This window comes from Ochotona curzoniae, unplaced genomic scaffold (assembly GCF_017591425.1).
Source record: "Ochotona curzoniae isolate NIBS_2020 unplaced genomic scaffold, NIBS_Ocur_1.0 contig_1482, whole genome shotgun sequence".
In the NCBI taxonomy this organism is placed as follows: Eukaryota; Metazoa; Chordata; class Mammalia; order Lagomorpha; family Ochotonidae; genus Ochotona; species Ochotona curzoniae.
Genome location: NW_024465100.1, coordinates 802,969 through 827,160, shown reverse-complemented (window position 1 = coordinate 827,160; position 24,192 = coordinate 802,969). Strand labels below are relative to the sequence as shown.

The following is a 24,192-nucleotide window of genomic DNA, read 5'->3' as shown; positions in this document are numbered from 1 at the left end:
TTGTGGGTTTATAATTTTCATCCAATTTCGAAAACATTCATTCTGTTCTTACATTTTATAGACCTTAGAGGTTGTTTTATGATTCACTATTCTGTTTTTTTTTTCCCAATGTTTTATGGTGAATCTATTGCTGTGTCTTCAATTGTACTTATCTGTTTTACTGCCATTTCTAGTGTGCTGCTAATCTAGTTCAATGTAGTTTTCATTGAACTGTTGTAGATTTTGCCTCTACAAATTTGGTCTGATTCACATTTATAGCTTTGATGTGTGTAAGCTTGGTGTAGAATATAACTATACAATTTTTGATACCCTTATCTGGTAATTCTATGATCTGTATCTTTTCTGAAGTGCTTTTCTTCATTTTTTTTTTCTATTCATGGTGCGTCATGTTTCTCTGCTTCTTTGCAAGCTTTGTAATTTTTGATTGGATGCCAGACATTGTGAATGTGACCCTGTTGGGTGTGGAATATTTTGGTAATCCTGTAAAGATCTTTGTGCTTTGTTCTGGAACACAGCTGAACTACTTGATATTTAATCCTTTCAATTTCTATTCTTAATAATTGAGGGGGCAGGGTCAGAAGAGTGTTTAGTCTACGGCTGATTTTTTTTTTTTTCCACCTCTGAGGCAAAATCCTTCTGGGCATTCTACCTTGTGCAGAAAAAGGCACTGCTCCTGGCCTTTTGTAAGTTTTGGAGAGTTACTTCTTTTTTAATGTTTCCAGTGGCTCTTTCCCAAAGTTTGGGCATTAGCTTCACAGGCATGTGGTATTTAGTACTCGTCTGAACACTTATGGGGAGCCACTCTCTGGAGCTGTGTTTGCCCTTTCTTTTTTCTCTCATCGAGTCTTTATTCATTTGATCTTCCATGACCTCCCTGTTTGATCTTCTCAGGGAGGCCACTAAGTTCTGTGTGGGTTCCTCTCTCAAATGCCCAGGAACTTCATCTGCAAAAATACTCTCATGCAGTCACAGGGCTCGCTTGCTTTCTCAGAGAACCGGTGTATTTGTCTGTTATTTAAGTGTGTCAAGCAGGAGACCAAATCTGATCACTGTTTATCTTGACTTGATCTATAAATTGTATTGGGAAAACATTTGGAGAGTTTGTTATAACTACATGTAGCTTGGGCCATAGTCCAATCACACTGATTGACAAGCTGTAACAGCGGGGCGAGGTTATGGTTCTACAGTAGTGTCAAAAATATGCTAGGCATTCAATATGCAAAGTTGAATTTGACATACTTGGTTCCAGAAGTTTACAGTTCACTGATAAAGACTCGGAAACATCCACCATGCCTGTCTAGTCAGTTCTTACAGCACAGATTGTGAGGAGGAATGCTCAAGTACAGGAGTCTAAGAGCATTCTTAAAGCGAAGGCATCCAAAGTCAGCCTTGTGATGGCTAAGAGAGGGTTAGCAAATGATTCCTGGAGCAAATGAAGGAGTAGATCTGGAAATGTGAGCCAGAGTTTGTTGCATTAGTGGTGGTATGGGAAAAAAAGAACAACTGATAAGAACATTCCAAATTGACAGAACATAGTTAGGAAGGCTCTGGGGCCGGGCTGTGTGATACATCAGAGAAGTTGCTACTAATTGGGAGTGCTGGGGTCGAAGTGAGGGATAGGATGGTCTTCAAGTTTTCTTTTATAAAAGAGAAGTCTGGCATCCCTAACATTTGTGATTTTTCAGGTGGGAGATGGAAGTGAAGGAGTGTATCTTTTTATTGAGGTGGATAGGCCAGTGCAACATTTGGTAATAGGTAAGTTCCATCTTATTCCTGGATCCTGAAGGTATATCTGATTGACCCATTCACTCATTTGTTTATTAGAAGTTTATTAAGAATCTCTTCTTTGCAAAAAAAAAAAAATAAAAAAAGAATGTATTTTGCTTCTGTTCACATGCTGGGTGATAGAAATTCAGACATTTGTAGTGCCTTATGGTTTTGATAGTGTTTTTAAAAATTTCCATGTGTCTTAAACACTTACAATCAAATCTAGTTTACTAAGAAAAAAAAAAAAGAAAGACACATCTCATTCTAAGCAGTATTAATTTCAGAAAAACAACCAGTGACTGTTTTGAGAGAAAAGGAGAATTTCAGCTTAACCAAGGGCAGCACATGTTAGGGAAGAGAAGAGGACATATAGATATCAAGAGCTGTTCTAAGCAATTGATATCCTTAGCTCATCTGATCCTCAAAGAAGCCTGCAACTGTTTTACAACCAAAAGATACTTTAAGAAAAAAAAATAAAATTACTTGTTTCAGTGCTGGAGAGAGAGGGAGAGAGAGAATTGATTGTCCATTCACTGGTCTACTTCCCAAAAGTTTGTAACAGTTGGGGCTGGGCCATGCTGAATCCAGGAATTCAGGATTCCATCTTGGCCTCCCACTTGGGTCCAAGCATGGTAGCCATTATTTACTGCCTCCCACTATTAACAGAAAGCTGGATCAGAGGTAGAGGTGCCAGGATATGAACCAGGCAACCCATGTAAGATGTGGATTTACCAAGCAGTGGTTTAACCTGCATAATGCCCACCCTCCCAAGTCACTTTGGACAGTAATTTTGTATATTTATTTTACCAGCTACTCAGCATTAGCTGACCACAGAGAATCAAAAGCTCCAGAGATCATGTAAAATAAAGGTAGGAGTTCAATCTAGTGGAAGTAATGGCTGTGTGCCAAATGAAAGTTTGTTTTTAAAAGATTTGTATTGATTGGAAAGGCAGATTTACAGAGGAGATACAGAAAGATCTTTCATCTGCTAGTCACTCCCCAAATTATCACAGCAGCTAGAACTGAGCCAATCTGAAGCCAGGAACCAGGAGCTTCTTCCAGGTCTCCCATGGCCTTGGGCCATGTTCTACTATTTTCCCAGGCAGTAAAAAGGGAGCTGGATGGGAAGTGGAGCAGCTAAGATATGAACTGGCACTCATATGGGATCCTGGCACCTGAAGGGGGAGAATTAGGTAATTGATCATCACACCAGGCCTCAAATGGAAGTTTTATAAACCTCCAAAGAGGAGTAAATTAAAAAAGGCATAAACTGCCAAACATCCCACCAAACTAATGGATATAGCAGTGCTATTTTCTAGATGTGATTTGTCTCCCCAAGATTCAGATGTAAAAAGCTGAGTCTCCATGGGTGGTGTTCAGGTGGTGGAGCCTCCGGGAGGTGAGGCCTCGTGGAAGGACGTTAGGTTATGAAGGTGCTTTGCTTACCTTTCTGAATGAATTTCAGGTGACTTGCAGAATTGGGCCAGCTCTGGTAGGAGTGCATGTATTCTATAAGAGCAGGCTGTTACCAAAAGCTTGAGTGTGTGGCCTCCCTGGTGTCTTGCTTTCTTACCCTTTATGCATGTTCTTTCTGCAGGTGGCTGGTGTACTTCTCAACCATGAGGTGATGCAGCCAGGATACCGGCTGAAGGATGTTAGGAACTTCAACCTGGCAGACTTGTGAGCCACATACGCTTTTTAAAATATATGTATTTCCCAACCTCAGGGATGTTAGGCCACTGACTTTAGCAGTACACAAAAAAGTTTTTCTGTGAGCTTTGTCTGTGAACATTAGCAGCTTTTTGTTCAAGCATAAACTTCAAATAGCATCATTACCAGGCCATTCCAAGTGTAGTTTACAAAATAAACAATACAAGCAGACTGAAGAGTCAGTACATGCACTTTATCACTTCCCCATCATGAGACCAGCAGATATCTGTAACATACTCCGCCTAGAGAAAGAGACAGGATGAACATTGGAGAGGAGGGTTACCACTTATCTTCTGTGCCCGCAGTGGAGGGCCTGAAAGGACCCACCTTCAGGACCAATTCATGAAAGTCTGTGAGCTGTGGTGGAGCAAGGCCTCCCCTGATGCCTTCTCAAGTCACAGAAAGAATGGTTTTGAGGAGTTCAGGCCTGTGTCACATGCTTGGTGTATTTATTTCCTCCCACAGTCTGGCGCCAAGACACACACAGGATCAGTGTTAGACAATGAGTTTTCCAGATGACAAATCGTCTGATATTTCAGTCTACTTCTTGTTCATGGGCTATCCCAAGTATATTTTCCTAGATGGAGATTGGGGAGAAGAAGATAAATAGATTCTCAAGATTCCAAGTTTGATTCACAGCTGAAGCAAAAACACATGCCTGTTAACTCCGCTCTTCTCATGGGCGTGGCCTGAGGATCAGGCTCGGGGCTGGGAATGGCTTGGGAAGGTGATGGCACCCCTTGCTATGCCTGCAAGGAAGACGTAAGCCTGGAGCTTATGTTACACAGTGGTTGTCAACCACTGGGGCTTTGCACAAAGATGACAATGCTAGGAGGCTGAATGTAAAATTCAGAGAGGTAGCTACTGGAAGGTTGATGGTGATGGGGGCTCTGAAGTTCCCCTTTCAAAGCATCGTAGAAGGTGAGATTGCAGCGTCTGCCTGCATGGTCACCCTGTGATGTGGGCTGCATAGTGAGAAATGACCTTGCATTGCAATCAGGGTAGCGCTTTATTCACTTGATTCATGCATTCCCTGTTCCAGAAGTATTACCTGAACATCTCTCCTGTCTATAAAATAATGAGAGCTATGGAAGGAAAGAGCCATGAAATAGGGGGATATTGTGTGGAGAATGGAACTAATAGCGCCTTCAAAAAGCTCATGGGAAAGCATATTGCAAAAATCAGTGCATAGGTTTCAAAATCATTCACACCAAAAGAAACTTGTCTTTTAATTCCACCTTTCCATAGATTGTTTGAAGTGTCCTGGTACGTCATGGTTGCTTTGTAGTTCTCACAGACTTCTTTACAGTTATGTTGGGTAGATTAAATGCTACTGCAATGGAATGTGGAGGATTGAGATAGTCTGGAGCCCAGAGCTTTGGGAGAGTTTGTGTACCACATCATAACTGGAATGCTACTGAGAGACATCAGGATGCCATGGGGAGCTGTGCAAGTTCCTGGAGGCTTATTACCCTGTCCTGTTTAGGAAGACAGAGTTATCATTCTTTTCTACATATTTGATAATATGGTTGAAATCTTTTAAATTGGTTTATTTGAAAGGTAGAAACGCACATATACAGAATGCAATCTTCCATCAGCTAGTTTGCTGTATTAAAACATGTGCAGTAGCCAAAGTTGGGCCAGGCCAAAACCAGGAGCCTGGAACTCAGTCTGGGTCTCCACTCAAGTAGTTGAGCTGTCACCTGCTGCCTCCCCAGGCATGCATTAGCAGAAGCTTGAATTGGAAGTAGAGTCAGGACTCAAACCCCCAAACTGCACCATGGGATATGAGTGTCTTCAATGGCATCTTCAGCAAACACCTGCACCCGGGCATAGCTCTTAGTCCACATTTCCCTGACATTTCATGGCTCTTTATCACTTCTACCTGCTCAGAAATATTTGTTTATCAATATTTATAAATAAATATTCTTTTATCAATATTTATCATTATTGCTTATTTTCTCAACACTCTTCTGTCACTTAAAAATATAAGTCCTTAACATTCCCATTAATTTCTATTCATATGCTCTACATGGAACTGAACTATGGAAGCTGGTATTGTGGTGCAATGAGTTAAGCTGCTGCTTGCATGCCAGCTTCCCATGTTTGGGTGATGGTTCTAGCTCCCAACTGCTCTGCTTCTTATCCAGCCTCCTGCTACTCACATAGACAATGAAAGCGATCCAAGTGCTTGGGCCCCAGTCACCCACATGAAAGACACGGGTGGAATTCCTGGATCCTGGCTTCAGCTTAACCCATTCCTGCTGTTGTGGTCATTTGGTGAATGAACCAGAGGATGGAAGATCTCTCTCTCTTTCTTTCTTTTTCTCTCTCTCATACATAAATAAATCTTTACAAATAAATAAATGAAATAATTAAGTACACAATCCTAACTAAGGCCAAGAGTTAAGATGAAGTTTTATAACAACCTAGATAAGTGGCAAGCTGTGGGCTGTAACTGCAGCTGTGTAGAAGTAGTGCTATCTCCAGAGTTTGAAAATCCTCTTTAGCAAATACACTGAAGAACTCATCTATACATTTTAACGGGAACTGATTTTCTCTCTGGCACCTGAAGCCAACTTTTAAATATAAATACAAATGTTTGCACTCATTTTTGCTTTCCTCTTTACTTGATTACTATAATTATAAACATTACTTGCTATAGAATATTTATTGAAAGATATTGTAAAATTTACCCTCTGTTTCTTGACAATGATGTCTTGAAAGCACAGAATACAGTTCAGTTTTCTTTTTTTCTGTTGTTGTTTGTGCTTTCAGAGTACAGCCATTTCTTGTGAAGGATTTTTTGGCATTTAAGCTACATTTTTGGGTTAAGTAAACTTTTGAGAGCTGGCTTATGAACCCAGTTGATGCCTGCAATCTCTAAATATGTTAACAGGATCAATATGGGTTTAAAAACAAACCCTTGAGACATAGTCCATTGGGAATGTGACCATGTTTGCATCATGATGGCACAAACATGAAGGATTGAGCAAGGCTGGAGACCGACAAAGTCCTTGAACTGGTGGTCAGGAAAAACTTGGGGGCATAAGAGGGATGTGAGGGTGCTCTGGCACAAAATGTAGGAGTGAACTAAAGTTGGGGAATAGGTCTCCTTTTTAGACTATCCTTTTAGTGATGACCTTCCTGGTGTAAGGGTTGTTCTACATTGTGAAAAAGAGGAAACTGGAAACACAAAAGACAAACTGAATGGGTGGTCGCTGAGGGCCACAGTGGGCCCTATAACCTCCTAGGACCAGCTGCCCTTCTGATGGACAAGAGATGGAGCTGGTCGGAAGGTCTCAGGGTCATGGTACTGCACTGGCTCCTGGACCATCTAGAGGAAAGAGGACTAGGAGTAGTGAGGAGCAAAAGCCTGTTCTGGAAATTGTCCAGGCCCACTGAGACATACATACTGGGGTGGAACGTCTTGACAAACTCCACCAAAAACAGCAATGTGAACATAGCAATGGTAAGATCTTCAGGACTGGAGATAAAGGATAGGGAGGGAATTGAGGCTGACATATAGGGGAAAGGTCTGTTTTGATTGATATTAAGTCATTAAAGATAGAAGAAAGTTTGTTTGCTATTTAGTTTGTAGCAACCTGTCCCTGACAAATGCAGGAGTCAAAGCAGCAATGGCAAAATGTCATGACTGCAGATCTCAGCATGAGACTGGCTCTCGCCCCATCAGTGTCTCCAAGTGAGAGGAACAGCCTGTCAGGCCGGTCTCATCACCAGACTTCCGCTGCCTGCACAGTGTGTGAAAACAGAAATGACATCCATGTAAACATTTCATATACCAGTATCTGCTCACTTCCTGTTATCTCCCTCCTTTCTGCCCCATACATACCCCACATACTCTCAGGGAGCTCAGTAAATATTTATTGGTGATAAGGATTATCACTAAAAGTAGGGCCCCCTCAACAGGATCTGTCTGTTGCCACTCAAGTATCCTAAACCCATGAGAAAGGCTTGCTAGATGCGTTCCCTTCCTTGAAAACTAAAATCTTCACATTTCTTCTCCTTTAAGCTCTGAGAAGATTAGTTTTTATTAACTCTTTTTAAAAAGCTTTCTTTAAATTTTTTTAAAAAATGGATTTGCACTTATTAGAAAGGCAGACACATAGAAACAGTGGGAGAGAGATCTTCCATCTGCTGATTCACTTCCCGGACGGTTGTAACATTGAGGCTATGCCATACTGAAACTAGGAGCCAAGAACCCTGTATTGATATTCCTGTGAGTGGCAGGAACCCAAGTAAATGGGCTGTTGCTTAGGATGTGCATTAGGAGGAAGCTAGGTTGTTAGCAGAGAAGGAACTGGAACCTGGGCACTGTAGTATGGGATGTGAGTTTCCCAAGCAGGTGTCTTAACCACTGTGCCAAATACCCATCCCCTGCTTCCATTTTTAATAGGATACACTTACCCATCCACCATGCTGTTGAATCCAGGGTGAGAAGTTCTCCTTTAGGTACTTGGCACCAAAGCCCAGCACCTTGTTCATTGGGTGATTATCAATAGCTGTGAGCTTGGCTATGGCATCTATAGCAAGTGCAGCCTTAAAGCCCTGAGCTTTCACCTCTGATTCTCCTCTGGTGTCCACACCCTTGAGGAACTGGTCTGTAATTTTCTTGACATCAGAGTAGGACAGTTCCTGTGGCAATTTTCTCTTCAAAGTCATGTCCATCTTCAGCTGTGTAGAAGTAGAAAAACATTCAGAAGAATAGCTTGGTCCTGTGGGGTAGATGAAGACCACTCTCCAGCTCACGCATGGACCACTAAAGCACCTGTGGGAAACCCTGGGAATCCAGTCATAGTCATAGAGTGATGTCTACAGCACCAGGCTGAGCCATGTACCTGCCCTGTGAGTTCACTGGGATAAAGATGCGGCACAACTGGAGAGACTCGACCCCTGACAAATGTTTCCTGGGCTCTTGCAATGGACAGGGTCTTTAGATAGCTCATACTTGGGTCTTCACCCACAAGGCGTCCAGTCAAATGAGAGTTGTAGAATAATGCTGAGTGCACATGGTTAGGCAGTGTAACAGAATCTAAGCTGTTCAAACCTTGTCTTCCTTCTTAATAGCCATGCACTCTTGGGGAGATGACCTAACCTCTGCACTTCATTTCTGTCATTTCTAAACTTGGATGATCATGGTACTTGTTGAGTTAGACATGAAAGAGAGGCGCTGGAGATGGCAGTCATTTTGTAGAACACTGGGGGCATGGGATGGGGTGGAGAAGGTCAGAAAGAGTCCCCGAAGTGCATATAATCACCTTTTAAAAGATTTAATCCATTGATTGCTTTCTCGTTTTTCTGCCCAATCAATTTTACTCCCAAGCTCTTCCTTAGTTCTGGCATCTCTCTGCTTTAGCTGCTTTGTACTACCAGGCTTTACTTTTAAGAGAACCAAATAGTTCCTCTGTTTCTTATAAATATCAGGCCTTATGTCAGCAAAGTACATAAGAAGGCTTGAAAAAGTCCTATCAGATCTGCTCTATCTTTTTATTCTGTCCTCATGGAAAGCCGTCCCTAAAATGTCTGTTAATATAATGGATGCTGTGTGAAACCAGAAGGTTTTTAGTGGGCAAGATCTAAAACTTGGCTTGAAAATTCTCTGGGGTGAGTATTGTAACATAGTATTGTAGCCGGGGAAAAACTATGGAAGATGGCCCAAGTACTCCCCGCCATGCCTGTGGGAGACTCAGCTGAAGCTCCACTCCCCGCCATGCCTGTGGGAGACTCAGATGAAGCTCCAGCCACCTGGGGAGTGAATCACTATCTCCCTTTCCCTTTCCCTCGCTCTCTCTTTCTCTCTCTATATATATCTAGATAGATAGATAGATAGATAGATATTTAAGATTTATTTGTTTTATTGGAAAGGAAGAGTTTACAGAGAGAAGAAGAGACAGAGAAAGTTTTTCCATCTGCTAGTTCACTTCCCAAATGGCTGCAATGGCCAGAGCTGAGCCAATCCAAAGCCAGGAGCGTCTCCCAGGGCTCCATGTAGGTGCAGAGTCCCAAGGCTTTGGGCCATCCTCCACAGGCCGGCCACAAGCAGGGAGCTGGATGGGAAGTGGAGTAGTTGGGAGACAAACCAGCACCCATATGGGATCACGGTGCTAGGAGGTAGGGGCTTAGGCAATTGAGCCATCATGCCAGGTTCTGCAATTGACTTTCAAATAAACAAAAAGGAAAAAAAGGTGATCCTCTATTTTCATCCATGAGGAGCTATAAGTTAAGCAGCTATTAAACTAGTACTGTTTCTAAGAGGAATGTTTGGAAGATTAGTCAGATGCTATGTGGAACTGTGTCCTCTGTCTGAACCACAGCCACTCGCGCGCTTTGGGAGACAGGGATCCTCAGTGGTTTACAGATTTGAAGCAGGAATGACCAGCTTCCTCCACAGTCAGAGAGATCTCTCTGTCTCTGTCTGGGGTCTCTGTCTCTGCATTTCAAATAAATGAAAATAAATTGGTAATGATAGTAAAAAAAAAATAAATAAATGCCAGCAGAAACACCTTGCACAGAACACCTGGCCAACTTGCCTTGTAGTTGAACCTGCACTTTGGCCTCTCTGGCAGGTGCAGGCCTGGCCTCTGTGTACTCTTGGCGGTGGGTGGCTTTGTAGTGCTCCCTAGCTGTGGCCCAGCCCTCTCAGCATTGCTTCTCCCAGTATTTGTGAAGTGAGGGGGTGGGACTCAACATCCACACAGTACAAGGTCACCCTTACTGTGTGTCCGGGACCCAAATACTTGAACCATCTCTGCTATGGAGCACATGAACAGGAAGTAGGGATTTGGAGCAGAGCTAGAACTCAAACCCAGGCACTCCAATACAGCCTAAGCAGTGTCTCACCTATTGTGCATGATACCTACCACTAGTGTTTGATCCTTCTACTATTCTGGCAGCATCTAGACTTCCAGGCCCCCACTCAGGCTTGGAGCCATGTTTCTTCAGTTGGATGCTGTCAAACAGAACGTGGAGGAAGAAATTGACTGCCCCACAACTGCCATGGTGCTGGTTCTGGGATCAGGCAGGTGTTCCTTAGGTCGTCTTCATGTGCCTTGTGCTGTTTTCTGCTTGCTCTGCATCCTCTCCACCCTCCACCTACAGCTCCCAACTCATGTGCTGCCTTTTTCTGTCTTTAGCCTCTAATACCCCTGGTTTTCACACCATTTCCCTTCTGTGCCGTTTCTCAGGCCCTCCGCCCTTCTAATGACTCCGAGCACACTCCTGCCAAAGTTGTCAAGAGCAGCTATGAGCACACTGTGCCAGGACAGAGTGGCTGCCCAGCTTCTGTACAGACTCTAGGGGCCTGACTCCCTTCTTGTGGCCACTGGCAAAAACAAAGGACAAGGCTCCCTAAGCCAGACCCTGATGGGTGTGTTCCTCAAGATGACTCGGTGGTCTGTGAGCAAGGGATATAGGAGAGAACCGTGTTCAGAAGAGAAGCTCCTCCGACTACACCATGTGCTTGCTCATCAGCTCTACCTGCAGGCAACATTTTGTACAGACTCCCGATTAGAAGGATGGATCTCAACCTGAAAATGGCAGGAAGTCCACAAGTCTTCCCAAATAACACAAACCTGCCTCCTTGGCCAAACTGCTCAAACACACCTTGAGCAGAGTCTGGCAACTCCAGGCGAGGGAGAGAAGATTTCATAAAGGACTCTGGCCTCTGGCAACTATGCATCGCAGAAATCCAGGCAGCAGAGCCAATGCAAGAGTCTAAACTTTGCTGTGGATCTGTTCCACAGGGAGTGAGATTAGCAATTCTGTTCAGCAAGCTTTAATTTACTGGCATCATTCCTTGCAATAATAAAGTGACTTTGTTAGTTTCCAGAAATTCCAGGAAGGCTCCAGAAGGGTTACTGATGCTTTCCAAAAGCGATTCATTTTTTGAGATGCTGCCAGTGGGAAGAATTTAGAGTCCAAGGGAAATAAAACTTAGGACTCAGTGGAAACCAGAGCTTTGGAAACAGAGTAAGGTGACAACCTGCAGCCCTATTGCTTTCTCATGCACTATTGCATGGGCACAGGAAGAGAGCACAGTATTGGTGCAATGCCTCCATACCTCTTTATCCAACTGATCTCCTGAACACTTCAGTAGCTCCACAATTCTGGCTATTATTTCGTCCTCTTCATCTGCAGGAAGAAATTCTAGTTATTTGCTGAATACTGTTGACTAATTTTCCAGTGGTAATGCTTGTGGCTTAATGAGGGATTAAAGAAGAGACATGCTTTCTAATTCTTAGCAAACAAACCTTCAGCTCTGCTGGTCAGAGAAAGTCGTTTCAGACTCCCTGCTTTGCCCGCATTTCTCTTTTTCCTCTTCTTCAGTTTATACGTCACCTTCTCCCCCTGCAGTTTTCACTGTGAAACTCATCGTATTTTTTGATATAAGAATGTTGTTGAAGGCCCCAAACACCCAAGGACTTCCCATCACCTCCTAGTTATGTTTCCTCCATCATAGTATCATCCATTTCTGCTCTGCCTGCTATCATGTATGAATATGGGAGAAATTTCCCTCTAGGCTTTACACTTCTGACATCACGTTGCATTCTCTTGGCCCCTTTGTGCTAGCTGCTGGGAGCTTTGAGCTGAGTGGAAGGCTAGGAATTTAAGAGGATGAATATTGTCTCTAGGCCACATCTTGGGTATCAGCTTCTTTCCTAAACTCAACTTATTTTCATGTGTCTGTTTTTTATATTATCTTTCAAATTCAGTTTTATTTTATCTGATGAAAATGTGTTCTTTGCATGCCATGTCCTTGATCAGAAAGTGGGATATAAATTAGCTAATATAGTTCTCCACCCCTGAGGTTAAAACGGCGGGTAGACAGCAGGCCGGCAAACAGCAGCAGTGTGTTAGGTGTGTGTTGGAACACGTGAGTTAGAGTATGATTTTTCTTGTCTCAAAACTTGTTAACAGCTGAGACAGGTGTTTGGCCTAGCAGTGAGGTTGTGTGCATCCCAAAGCAGAGTACCTGGCTTCCTGGCCCAGTTTCTGGCTTCTGACTTCAAATTCCTGCCAATACAGCAGGTGATGGCTCAAGTAACAGAGTTCCTGCCAAGCACATAGGAGACCAGAATTGAGTTTCTGGCTCCTGCCTTCATCCTGGTCCAACCCTGGCTGTTACCAGCATTTTGAGAATAAACCAATAGATGAGAGCATTCCTTCTCTCCCTGCCTCTCAAATAAATAAAAATGGATAATTATAAAATAACACATGACAGAAATGGTCATTGCTATAGGACAGATCCTAGAGAAAAGCCAGTTACTGAGAGAATGTTGTCTCTTACTTCTGCCAGTCTTTGGATCCATGGAGCCCTCAGACTTGTCCCAGATAAGATGCAATATGTCCCCAAAAGGTGAGGAAACTGGGGCTCCAGGTACTGGTATAGTTTTTGTTTTTATCAGAAGCTGCTGCCCTTTGGGAAAGTTGAGGTCTTAATGTCTCCCATGCATGGAAGGTAGGGGCCTTAGCTTGGCTTACCATGTTATGTTCCATCTCCTGGACACACTGGGGCTAGCCATAAAGTGTCAGTCCTTTCTTTTGAGCAGACTCAGAGGATTCTTCCTCTCATATAGCTCCTTCTTCCTGATGTCCCTGTGGCCATTTGTGGCCCCTTCTCTATAGTCAGGGACGGACAAAACCAGACCCTATTTCAGGCATTGGAACTACCAGTATCTTTGCAGGGGGAACTTTTGCCTTGTGCTTTTGGGAGCTAAAAATCCAGCAGCTTCTGTCTTGCATCCTTCATTAGGATTTGGGAAGAGAGAGTGTGTCACTGGTGAAGCTAGGCTTGAGCGGCTTCCCTCCTTCTCTGGGGGCACTTAGTTCTATTCTCTTCAACTGTCCCTTCAGAGTCCACTGTTCCTGTAGCATTGTGGAATCGACACACTCTGTTACTACTTTGGTTTTGGTGACAGCTGGCTCAGTCTGGTCATTACATCTCCGTTCTGTAGCAGACCTAGTATGTGACAGTCCTCAGCTTCTTACAAGAGCCCAAAACCATATAAACTCCTGGGTTCCTGCGTGCTCCAACTCTGTACAAAGCAATCTGGCCTGGAACTACTAGTGACACAATCAAATCTAAGACTGTACTTCCCACTGTAGTCAAGGTTGAAAGTAAACTTTGAGTTTCCCTCTCTCACTGGGTAGACTTTTCTTGTGATACAGCAATGATCTTGCCATGTCTCTTCAGCCTGATGGTATATGTTGCTGTCCTGCCCTTAGATCCTGTTGTCACAGACTCCCAAGCTGCTGACTTCTGAGCTAAATAAATACAAAAATGTGTGTACACCTCTACCCGGCAACCCCATGCAGACACTCGGAAAGGAGATGTACCTTTCTTAGAACTTGAAGCTTTTGGCCCACCGCCTTGCAAATGGATATGGAGAGGCTGTTTTGTGATACTGGCACCGGAGCTTGGTCCTTGGAGATGCACTTCTGGTGGTGGCCAGGAGTACACAATTTCAGCAACTCGATTGGCAATGGAAGAAACTTTGGGGTCCACAACTGAAACAAAACAAAGCAGTGCTGAGAGAACAACCCTTCCCAGAAGAGCTGTGTGTGACTCTTGGGAATGCATAGTTGCTTGGAATGAAAAGTCCAACCCTGAATGACAGGAACTTGCCCAGGGATGTGCATCTGGGGGAGGGAGCCAGGATGCAGGAGGACACAGAGGAATGATTGTCACCTTGAATCAACTGCCCTTCTGTACCTGAGTTTGGGAGTCCTGCAAAATTAGGGCCCCCTAAGGAGGAAACACAAAATGGAGGACTTGAGGGAATGCTCATTATGCTTTCATTTTTATTGTCTCTCTCTCTCTGTGTCTCTCTTTCTCTTTTAACATCCTTCATACCTTGGAGATCTGGCCTCTATGCCCTAGGTGGATAGGAGACATTCAGTAGTTTGACAAACATTTGGAGGTTGTCATTGAGCAAAGAGAAATGTGTTTGCTGTGTGATAGTCCCTGCCACTCAATTCCAATATCAAATAGATATCTAATATTCCTTGCTCATAATCTTGCATGTTTTGTCTCCACTATGTCTAATGGAAAACAATCAGTTATACTTGTAGCAGAGCAAGAATTCATCGGATTCAACCTGTTCTTCAAGAATTTCTAATCCTGCAAAAACAGTTATGTACATGAATACTTCAACAAATTCATGGAAAATGAAATCAACATACAGTTGAGAGTGTGGGCATCTACCCAGGTGGTTCAGACATGCACATTTGCACTGAAGTGCCCAGGTTGGAGTTCTGGCTCTGGATTCTAGCTTCCTGGTAATGCTCACCCTGGGAGATAGCAGTGATGTGCAAGTGATTAGGTCCCTGCCATTCGCATGAGAGATCTAGATGCAGGCTCCTGGCTTTGGCCTCTGGAATCTGGTAGTGCTAGAGGCATTTGGAGAGTGAACTGATAGATGAGAGTTCATTTATTCATTTTTTTTCTCTCCCACCCTGTATGTATCTGTTGCTGGCTCAGATAAATAGCAAAAAATAAAATAGATTTTGCACCATGTGTTCATAGTGTGCGTTTTCCACGAAGCTTTTTGAAGGCCCTTTGTGCTTTCATATTGGTTTGTGTATAAAGCATTTTGAGTCAGGAAGGTTTAAAAAGGAATGGCCCCTTGAATGTAATTAGCTATAAAAAACCACGTCAGCTTTGGCCTTGGTTTGGAGATGGGGTGTGGTGGACGGGCAGGCATTTGTATTGTTGGGCAGTAAAGTTTTCATTGTTGATTTGTTCCTAAGTTCTTAACTGCTAAGAAGCAGGTGCAGGTTCTACCATGGATGTTTCCCAGAGCGCCTGAGTGGTATCACAGAAAGGATGGGCAATCATTGAAGAAAGTGCTAGAGTGGGGTTCTGGCTGAAAGGTTGGTGCACTCAGTGGGGAATTCTGGGCTTTGTAAATCATCCTGGTAAACAGGCATGGCTGAGTTCTGGAAGGGACACTGTCCCATGGGAAATAGGTGTTGGAATCACATAGAACTGCCAGGGTGTCTTTTGGTCCTCAGCCCCTACAATTTCTGCATGTCGTGAAGGCTTCAGTGCCCTCCTCTCATCATTTACCGACTTACAGCTAGGAGAGACAATGCTCTGCCCTTCACACCTGCATTGGGTGAATGTAGGTCTTAGAAAGCCCTATTGTGTTCTACTTAGTTCATAGGATTCCACAGCAGATAAGCAGTGAGGCAAAGGTCAAGAAAAGGGCCAATGTCTTTCTTCTCATTTTAACAACCATACTGAGTATTTTTCCACTTGAAGATCGTGTCATTTCAGGCTGACCAGCTTCCCTTTGAGTACTGGTCACCCATGACCTTTGGGAATGAAATGCCAAGGCACTGACTCCAAAACCACATGCTACTTTCCTTTGCAGTGTCCTCAGAAGACAGGGAGGGTACACTTACACCTGCTACTTCCACAGACCATGTGCACTGACTAGTGTGATACACATGTGGTTCTCCCACTGGAAGTCACCCTGTGTCTACCTTGCACACCAAGGGAACCAAAAGAGAGCCTGCAAAAGCTGTCCCATCTCACCCCACCACATATCCCACACCACATTATAGCAGGGCTAGCACAAGACTGCCAGCAGGCACAGAAGTAACAAGTCTAATGGACCTTTGCATAGTGCATTGATTTTTGCAGGAACAAAGAAAGTAAATGATATGTGTGCAAGATGAATTATGTTTTGATTTCAATGAACTAACTTTAGGGAAGAGTCCACTTGGAATCAGTTAGGCAAGGGAAAAGTGGCTGGAGGTTAAGGGGAGGACTGGGAAGCTGAGTAACCTTCACGGTCTATTACAAGGTTATTATGGGACCAAAGAGAAAAGACTATGGCTAGCAAGGTGCTGTTCAGCACAAGGACTGAGACATTTGCTTGAAAGAGAAGAGCAGGGGATGTGGGAGTGATTTCCACATGGTAAATCTGTTTCCTGTTCAGAACCCATTGTCTTCATTCCCCTTAGTAACAAACCCCTAAAATGTGAGAGACATTTCTTAGTTTTGCTTGAGTGGCCAATGAGATGGAAGGAGAATTTGGGAGCAGTTTCAAGAAAAGCTCTCTAAAAAGGAGCTAAATTATCCAGATATTTCTAGAAGATGCCATTGCTTGCTTTTGCTTGCTACTTAAAATGTAGACATGGTGGCTAGATTCCCAATAGCCACGTTAGAATTTCAGGTGACTTAAGTATTGGAAATCACTAGCTGAGAAATGGCGATGTCCCTGGCAATCTCTAATGATGCTATGGAGCTGCCATTCAGGCCTGGGCTACCACACACTGGTCTTCTTTTATGGAAGAAGTAAGTATGCTTTTGTGGGGTGTTACTGTAGCATAGTGAGTAAAGCTAGCACCTGCCATGCCAGTATGCCATATCAGAGCACTGGTTTGAATTCTGGCTCCTTGGCTTCTGATCCAGTTCCCTGCTAATATGCCTGGGAAAGCAGTGGAAGATGGTCTGAGTATTTGGGCCTCTGAGACTTATAAAGCAGTTCTAGGCTCCTGGCTTTGGTAGGGAGTGAATCAGTGAATGGAAAATCTTGGTCTCTCCCTCTCTCTGTCACTCTGCCTTTCAAATAAATACATCTTTTAAGAAAAGTTTATGGAAGATGAAATCAAAAGAAATTCAAGGCTTAGTTGACTCACAGTACATATTTCCCACAAATTTTAAAAGATTGCTTATATGCATGGATTTAAAATGTTTTTGTATCAAATAAACTTATCTTTTTGTTCTATTTTTCCCATAAATATTTTGAAGTTCCCTTGTATATTCAGTTATGTATAGTTATGGGGTGGGGGCGGGAGGGAGAAGCAAAGAGGCCCTTTTGCCCTTGGCTTACTGTGTCAGTTCTTAAAGGACAGAGGGTACAGTGCAGAGCCTCACCCAGCACCCTGGGCTAGTCCCCAGTTCTGCCACTTCCCAGCCAGTCACTTTGCTGGGACCCTTACTGCCTTATACCAGGGCACTTCAAGAAGTCTGGGCAAACTGGGATTAAAAGATGCATTTATTTTGACAAGAGATTTTGAAATCCACCACATACGTTTTTCATAATGCATATTTTCCATGAACTTTTGGAAGACCTCTCATCCTGTCTGCAGGAAAAGGTCCCCCAGATAATCTTGGCCCATACTTTTTTGTTCTGTGTTTCTAGTGGTTCTGGTAAGAAATGGAAGTGATTCTCCAAGTGAAAGCCTGGACAGTTGCAAGATTTTTAAAATTTGAAACATTACTGCCACCTGTTGACTACTTATTGAAAACTTCCCTAGGCCCATCCAGCTCAGCACAAGGGGTAGGGACTTGCTTTAAAATCTGGGTTTGAGCTCTGGGTGCCATTGAAGAGGAAAAAGATGCTTGTATTAACGTTTGGGTGCAAGGGACAACTCTATGCAGAGCATTTTGTGGACACCTGTCATTCAATACAAGTGATTCAAAATGTGTCTTTTCTCTTTTTGGAGGGGAAGTGGTTTATGTTTTGAATTTTTTCATTTACCCTAACAGGAAGGGAGCATGGAAAACCCCAGTGCACTGAGAAGGACCCAACTTAAGAATAAGGGTACAGAGCCTGGTGTGGTGACATAGCAGCTAAAGGCATTGCCTTGCACGCACTGGGGTCCCATATGGGCGCCGTTTCTTGTCCCTGAAGCCCCGCTTCCCATCCAGCTCCCTGCTCGTGGCCCGGGGAAGCAGTTGAGAAAAGCCCAAGGCCTTGGGATCCTGCACTGATGAGGGAGACTGGGAGCAGGTTCCTGGCTCCTGGCTTCAGATTGGCACATCACTGACTATTGAGGTCATTTGAGAAGTGGGTCATCAGACGGAGGATCTTCCTCTCTGTCTCTTCTCCTCTCTGTGTGCCTGACTTTGCAATAAAAATAAATAAATCTTAAAAGAAGAATATGGGTACAGGCCAGTGTACTGTATCCTGGGTGATTGCCAGTTCAAGTCTTAGTTGCTGCATCAACAATCCAGCTCCCTGCTAATGTCCCTGGGAAAGCAGCAGAAGATAGTCTAAGTGTATGGTCCTCGGTCACCCACCTTGGAGACCTGGATGAAGCTCCAAGCTCCTGGCTTTGGCCTGGACCAGTTACAGCCATGTGGCCATTTAGGGAGTGAACCAATAGATATCAGATCTTTTTGTTCCCTTCAGAGAATTAAATAAAAATCTTTAAAGATTTTTTTAAATTGTAAAGTCAGATATACAGAGAGGAGGAGAGACAGAGAGGAAGATTTGTCCGCTAATTCACTCTGCAAGTGAGCACAATGGCTGGTGCTGCACCAATCCAAAGCCAGGAGCAAAGAACTTTCCACCAGGTCTCCCACATGGGTACAGGGTCTCAAGGCTTTGGGCCGTCCTTGACTGTTTTCCCAGGCCACAAGCAGGGAGCTGGATGGGAAGTGGAGCTGCTGGGATTAGAACTGGTGCCCATATGGTATCCTAGCACATTCAAGGTGAGGACTTTTGCCACTATGCCACCATGCCAGGCCCAAAGAAGTAAATAAATTTTTGAGAGAGAGAGAGAAAAGCAGAGAGAAGCAGACAGCCTGAGGCTATTTTTTAGACTGTCTCCTTAACACAGGCCTCTGGCATAGAGAAATAGGGATTTGGCCTGCAAGCTTATCTGTCAGCCTTCACTGCCAGCGTCTTTGTTTCTGCTCAGATTTGGAGAGAGTGGGACAGTTTCTATGAGTGCTAATAAGGTGGAAAGTGGAGGCACTGTGAGCCCTGTCTAAGCCTGTCTTTGGGAACTGCTGTGCGCACCAAGAAGGGAAGACTTGGCATGAGAGGGTGTGCACCCCAATACCTACCTTCAGTTTCTGCATCCACAGTGGAGATAGAGGAGATTCCCTTTGTAACAGCAATACCACTGCTTTGCAACACTGGGGACGAGTCCTGCTCATCTTCCTCCTTCCCCAATACTCCCAAGATTGCTCTCCATGATGACTTTTTCTTGCCAGAGGTAATGAATTTCTCACTGGATCGGGAGTTTCTGCTGATCCAGGGCACCTGTGTCAGGGACTCATTTGCTGACAAGCTCTCCAGTCCCCTCTGAGACACGCTTCCTGTTCGCAGGAGCTCGGGTGAGAAGGCGGCAGGGGTTTTCTTGAAGGCATGATGTCTGACGTAGAATGCCAGGATTTTGAATTCGAGACTGTTTAGATCATCATCTTCCAGGGGAATTTCTTCTAGGTCACTTGCACTGGTGCTGTACATGTTGGACCTGTAATAACAAAGTCCACATCATGTCCTTCTGTGCATAGGCCATTGGTTGTGTGTAGGTTAGGAGAAACAGGGGTGAGACCTCAACATGCATATATTGAGCACCGACTGCTTGGGCTGGGCAGTGTGCTATATTAAGGCAAGCTGGACTGGCTGTCTGCAGCACCAGTGGCAATGTGGGTTCACCTTCCAACTTGACCATGTTTCCTGGCCCTGGATTTGACAAAGTTAGGCTGAGGAGATCTGTGGGTCGTGTCTTCTGGTTCTGTTTTCTGATGGAGGGATAGAGCCTAAAACCACTGCATGCTTCCTATCTCCAGCATGATTTTCCCTCCTTTGTGTAGAAGGGGCTCATGCAGCCAGTGTGGAACTGTTGGTCTTGGGGATGGATCCTTGATCACGCCCTGAGAAAGCAGTGGCCCTGGTTAGATGAGTTCTGCAGGAAATGAGGCTGGGCACCTATGGGACTGTGTCACAGTATCAGGTGATGACAGAGGGGACAGAAATGCATTCCCTAGTGCAGCCCAGGGTAGAGCTTGAAGCCCAACCCACTTACCACACGCACAGAGGTGCTGTTACCCAGGTCCCAAGCCCACTGTACTGCTTCACCTACACTCAGATGCTTGAGGGAGAATGGTTTGAATGGGGCTTAGGCCAACCATGCTTTTCCATTTCCTCATGTTCCTGTATTATTCTCACACAAAGATACTCTTTCTTACCTCCACTCTTCCCAGGCTTACAGTTTGGAAACCTTTGACTGTCAAGTCACCTGACAACATTGCAGAAGATATACCCCTCCCTGCTTAAGTGTGTGTGTGTGTCTCCTCTCTGTCCTGTCTCACCCTGCCTCTACTCCCATGCATTCTGCTGCATTGCCAAATCCTTCCCACTCTCACCCAGCCCACAGCCCCATCCTATTTGTTCTGCCACTGGCATATATCATGTGTCCTTACACACATCCCAATTCCACTTTGCTGTCTCTTGCTTGGACCACTGTAAGATCCCCTGCTGCCCTTCCTCCAGTGCAGACCCCACCCAGCAGTCCAATGATCCCATAATGATATGCAGCATGAGGGCACATCATTTGGGTCAGACCAAAAGAACCTAGTGAACAACGTTCACTAGTGAAAGGTGGTGCCATATTAGGTGCCTCTGGGTTCAGTTACCCTGGTTCTGATTCAGGTCCAGCCTCCAGATTAAGTATCCATGAACAGAGAACACAAGGTATAAGCTAATGACCACAGGAAGTCATGATCCAAATCGAGTATGCAGTAACTTCTGTCAGACAAACACATGAGTCTCTGACCAGAAAACAACAAAAACAGAGAACAAGTGTTCAGACTAAGAGTCTAGAAACATATGAAAAATACCATAAAAAGTTCATGGACATAAACATTAAGTTTTAGAGGGCAAATGTTCAATGTTTATGATACCCTACACCTCACTTTGGGTTACATGGACACAATGCCTGGCTCCAGCTCCTGACTCCAGCTTCCTGTGAACGATTCCCTAAAGGTAGCAGGTGATGGTTCACGTGGTTGGGTTTCTGTCACTCATATGGAAGACCTAGACTGAGTTCCTGGCTTTAGTCCTTGCATTGGCCAAGCCATAACTGTTTTGAACATTTGAGTATACCAGTAGATGAAAGCTCTTTCTCTTTCTTGTTCTTTGTCTCCAAAATACTGTATTTCGAAAACAAGCGGTTAATTTTATTTGGATGAATTCAAAAAGTTTTCAAAATCTGTGCATAAGAGGATCTTCAAAAAATTCATGAAAAATGTGCATTGTGAAAAATATCTGCATGGATATCAAAATGTTCTCAGACCCAGAGGAATGTATCTTTTCATCCCATTTTTTTTTTTTCATGAAACTTTCTGGAGTACGCTTGAGTCAGATGAATATTCTGAGTGACCTTCCTTAGATCCTGTTTCACATGTGCTTGTGCTACAAGTTGCAGGTGTTTTTGAGATAATAGGCAAGGTCTGAATATGGTGCTTGTCTTATATATTGGGGAAATATTGATAATACTGTTAAGTGTGGCCACATATTATTGTTAAAAAGTATGTACTTGTAAGAATGCAGTGTAGGCTGAGCATGGAGAAATGTGTACCTACTATAGGATATGAAGACTGGAACTCTGAAGGGCTTTCCTAGTACCTAGAATAACACCTGACACATGGGAAGTACTTAGTAAGTGTTGGATAAAGGAGTTAATGAATGACAATTAAAAGGCCGTCAGATAAAATACAGGACATCCAGGGTCAGGAGTCAGGCAGAACAGTTAGGATGTGGCTTGGGATGCCAGCATCCCATGTAGGATTTTGGTTGTTATTCTGCTTCTGATTCCAGCTCCCTGCTAATGTTGAAGTTCTCGGATCCTGGTTTCGCTCTGGCCCAGTCCTGGCTGTTGTGGTCATTTAGGGGAATGAACCAATGGCCATTTAGGGGAATGAACCAATGGAAGGTCTCTTTCTATCCCTCTCTGTTTCATAAATAAACACACATCCTCAAAACAAAACAAACTTGTGTGGGATTCCCAGAGCACTGGAAGGCAGGTGTCAGCTGTGAGCCTTATCTCTGTGACTTGGTGGACCCAAACCCAGCCCTACTAACCTGAATGTCTGTACCGTCTCAGTGTGCCCACCACCCCACATCTCCATCCTCTAGCTCCGTGACTCACTGCCTTGGGTCTCTGCAGTATGTCCCTATGGTCTGCCACCTTGAGTCTCCATGCCATATCCCTGTGCTCCACTGCTCTATGTCTCCCCAGCATTTCTTTACCTATACCTCACTCCCTCAGGTCAACTTTGAGAGCTGCTTTTGTTAATCTCTTTTCCCTTTCCCAAGGGCTCCCATCCTCCCAGGGAAGGCTGCTTGGCTGTGCACAGAGTGTTCCCCCAAGAAGGGTCACTACAGGGAGTGGCACTGTACTAGTCATGACCAAGGCCAATCTGAGCTGCTTTTGACTCTGACTTCATTCACAGGGTGTGATTTTTCTTCCCTTCCCATGGCAGATAAAGGAGTTGCACACAGCGGAAGCAATAGAGTGGCTTCGTTTGTTCCTGGCCAGAGAGGCTGTTGGAGCAGGTGCTTGTTCTTGTGCCAGAAACAAGGGGTGTGGAGAACTCCTTGGCCACAGGCCCAGTAAGAGAGCTGCCTTCCGTGTGCTAGGAACAAGCAGTCACAACATGTGCAACTTGTAATTCAGGCTCCTCAACTCGAGCAGAAGCACCATGTGGCCTGGTGGCCACAAGCCTCATCTTTAGTCACTTTGCCCACTGTTGCCATTCTCAGTTGCTTGCCCTTGGCCTCCCCTCATGCCAGGTCTCTCAGCATCTCTGTTCTTTCTGCCCTGTTACCTGTAAGCACCACATGTCCTTTCATTGTCAAGGTGAAATGAGCAGTAGGACCAATGTCTTATTGATGTCCCACAGTAGCAATTGAAGTGCAGATACAAAGCCTGAACTCATATTCAGCACACAACAGACAAAGGTGCTCATGGTGGACAGGAGGGAACTTTCTAGATGGCAGAGAGAAGGGCCCCCAACGTCACCTGGGCCTATACTCAGGGACGCTTTTCCCTCTGCAGGGGGGGGGGACCCAAGTTCCCATGAGGTGATGGGGCCTCGGGCTCCAACCTGAAGGCTCCTGACCTTGGCCACAATCCCTGCTCTGAGGAGGAAGTCGGCATCTTCTGGTTCTCCAGCTGAGCCAGGGAAACCTCACTCCCAGGTCGGCACACACCTTGGCATACACCCAAGGACAGACAACAGTGTAACATGGAGAGCAAATCACCCCGATGTACATTCTCAGCTGAGTGAGCCCAGGCTCTGCACAGCCAGAGAGAAATGAAAGAGAAACCAAAGAACTTTCTGTTTCTTGGAAACCTCTAAAGCCAGGTTCTCAGGGTCTTCTGGCATCCCAGGACTCCCAGGACGAGGGTCCTCTCAGCACACCTAGCTGTCTATGCCCTGAGGGAGGCAGCTGTGAGGCAGCCATGAGGCAGGTAAGACGGAGGACTGCTGCCTCCTGGGATTACCTGGGCTCCAAGCTGGCAGCTGTTTCTCCTGCTTCAGGCAGGTGGCAGCTAGTTGGTTTCAGCCTCTGAGCCTTCCTCCGCCTGCCACGGGGCATCTGAACTTCTGGCTTAGCGATGTTCGTGGGTCTACAGCTCCAGGCTGTGGCCTCGGCAGGTGTAAGACTAAGACTGAAGTTGGGCTTGGAGAAGGAAAGCCACTTCCTTCTTAGCTGAAGGAGGGGCTGACCTTTGCCCGTGTAATGTGACTCTAATGCGAGTGCTGCATCCTTTACCAAACACCGTCATGGTCCTTGGGACAGTTAGTAGGTGCTTTCCTGGGACTTGCTGCTCTCTGTTTTGTCAGACAAGCGTTTTCTGATCAGTTCATGTGTTACATGGATACAGTGCACGTTTAATCTTCACAGCCTGGTGCAACAGGTGCCACAATTCCCATTGCAC

At 44.7% G+C, this 24,192-nt stretch overlaps 1 protein-coding gene across 2 annotated transcripts in view; it reads right to left on the bottom strand.

Moving 5' to 3' along the window:
• Positions 1-3,663: 3,663 nt before the first annotated feature.
• The window catches only part of BCL2L14 (BCL2 like 14), a 29,722-nt gene continuing 9,193 nt past the window's right edge, over positions 3,664-24,192 (bottom strand). The window contains exons 1-6 of one of the 2 annotated variants that reach the window (XM_040966943.1): positions 23,755-23,905; positions 19,304-19,716; positions 13,834-14,004; positions 11,558-11,628; positions 7,906-8,172; positions 3,664-4,054 (exon numbers count right to left, since the gene is read on the bottom strand). In XM_040966943.1, the coding sequence (XP_040822877.1) occupies positions 4,013-4,054; positions 7,906-8,172; positions 11,558-11,628; positions 13,834-14,004; positions 19,304-19,716; positions 23,755-23,849 (1,059 nt within the window). In that variant the 5' untranslated portion in view covers positions 23,850-23,905 and the 3' untranslated portion in view covers positions 3,664-4,012. Of the gene's footprint in view, positions 4,055-7,905; positions 8,173-11,557; positions 11,629-13,833; positions 14,005-19,303; positions 19,717-23,754; positions 23,906-24,192 lie in introns of those variants that run through there. The other variant, XM_040966949.1, reaches the window with a different exon arrangement.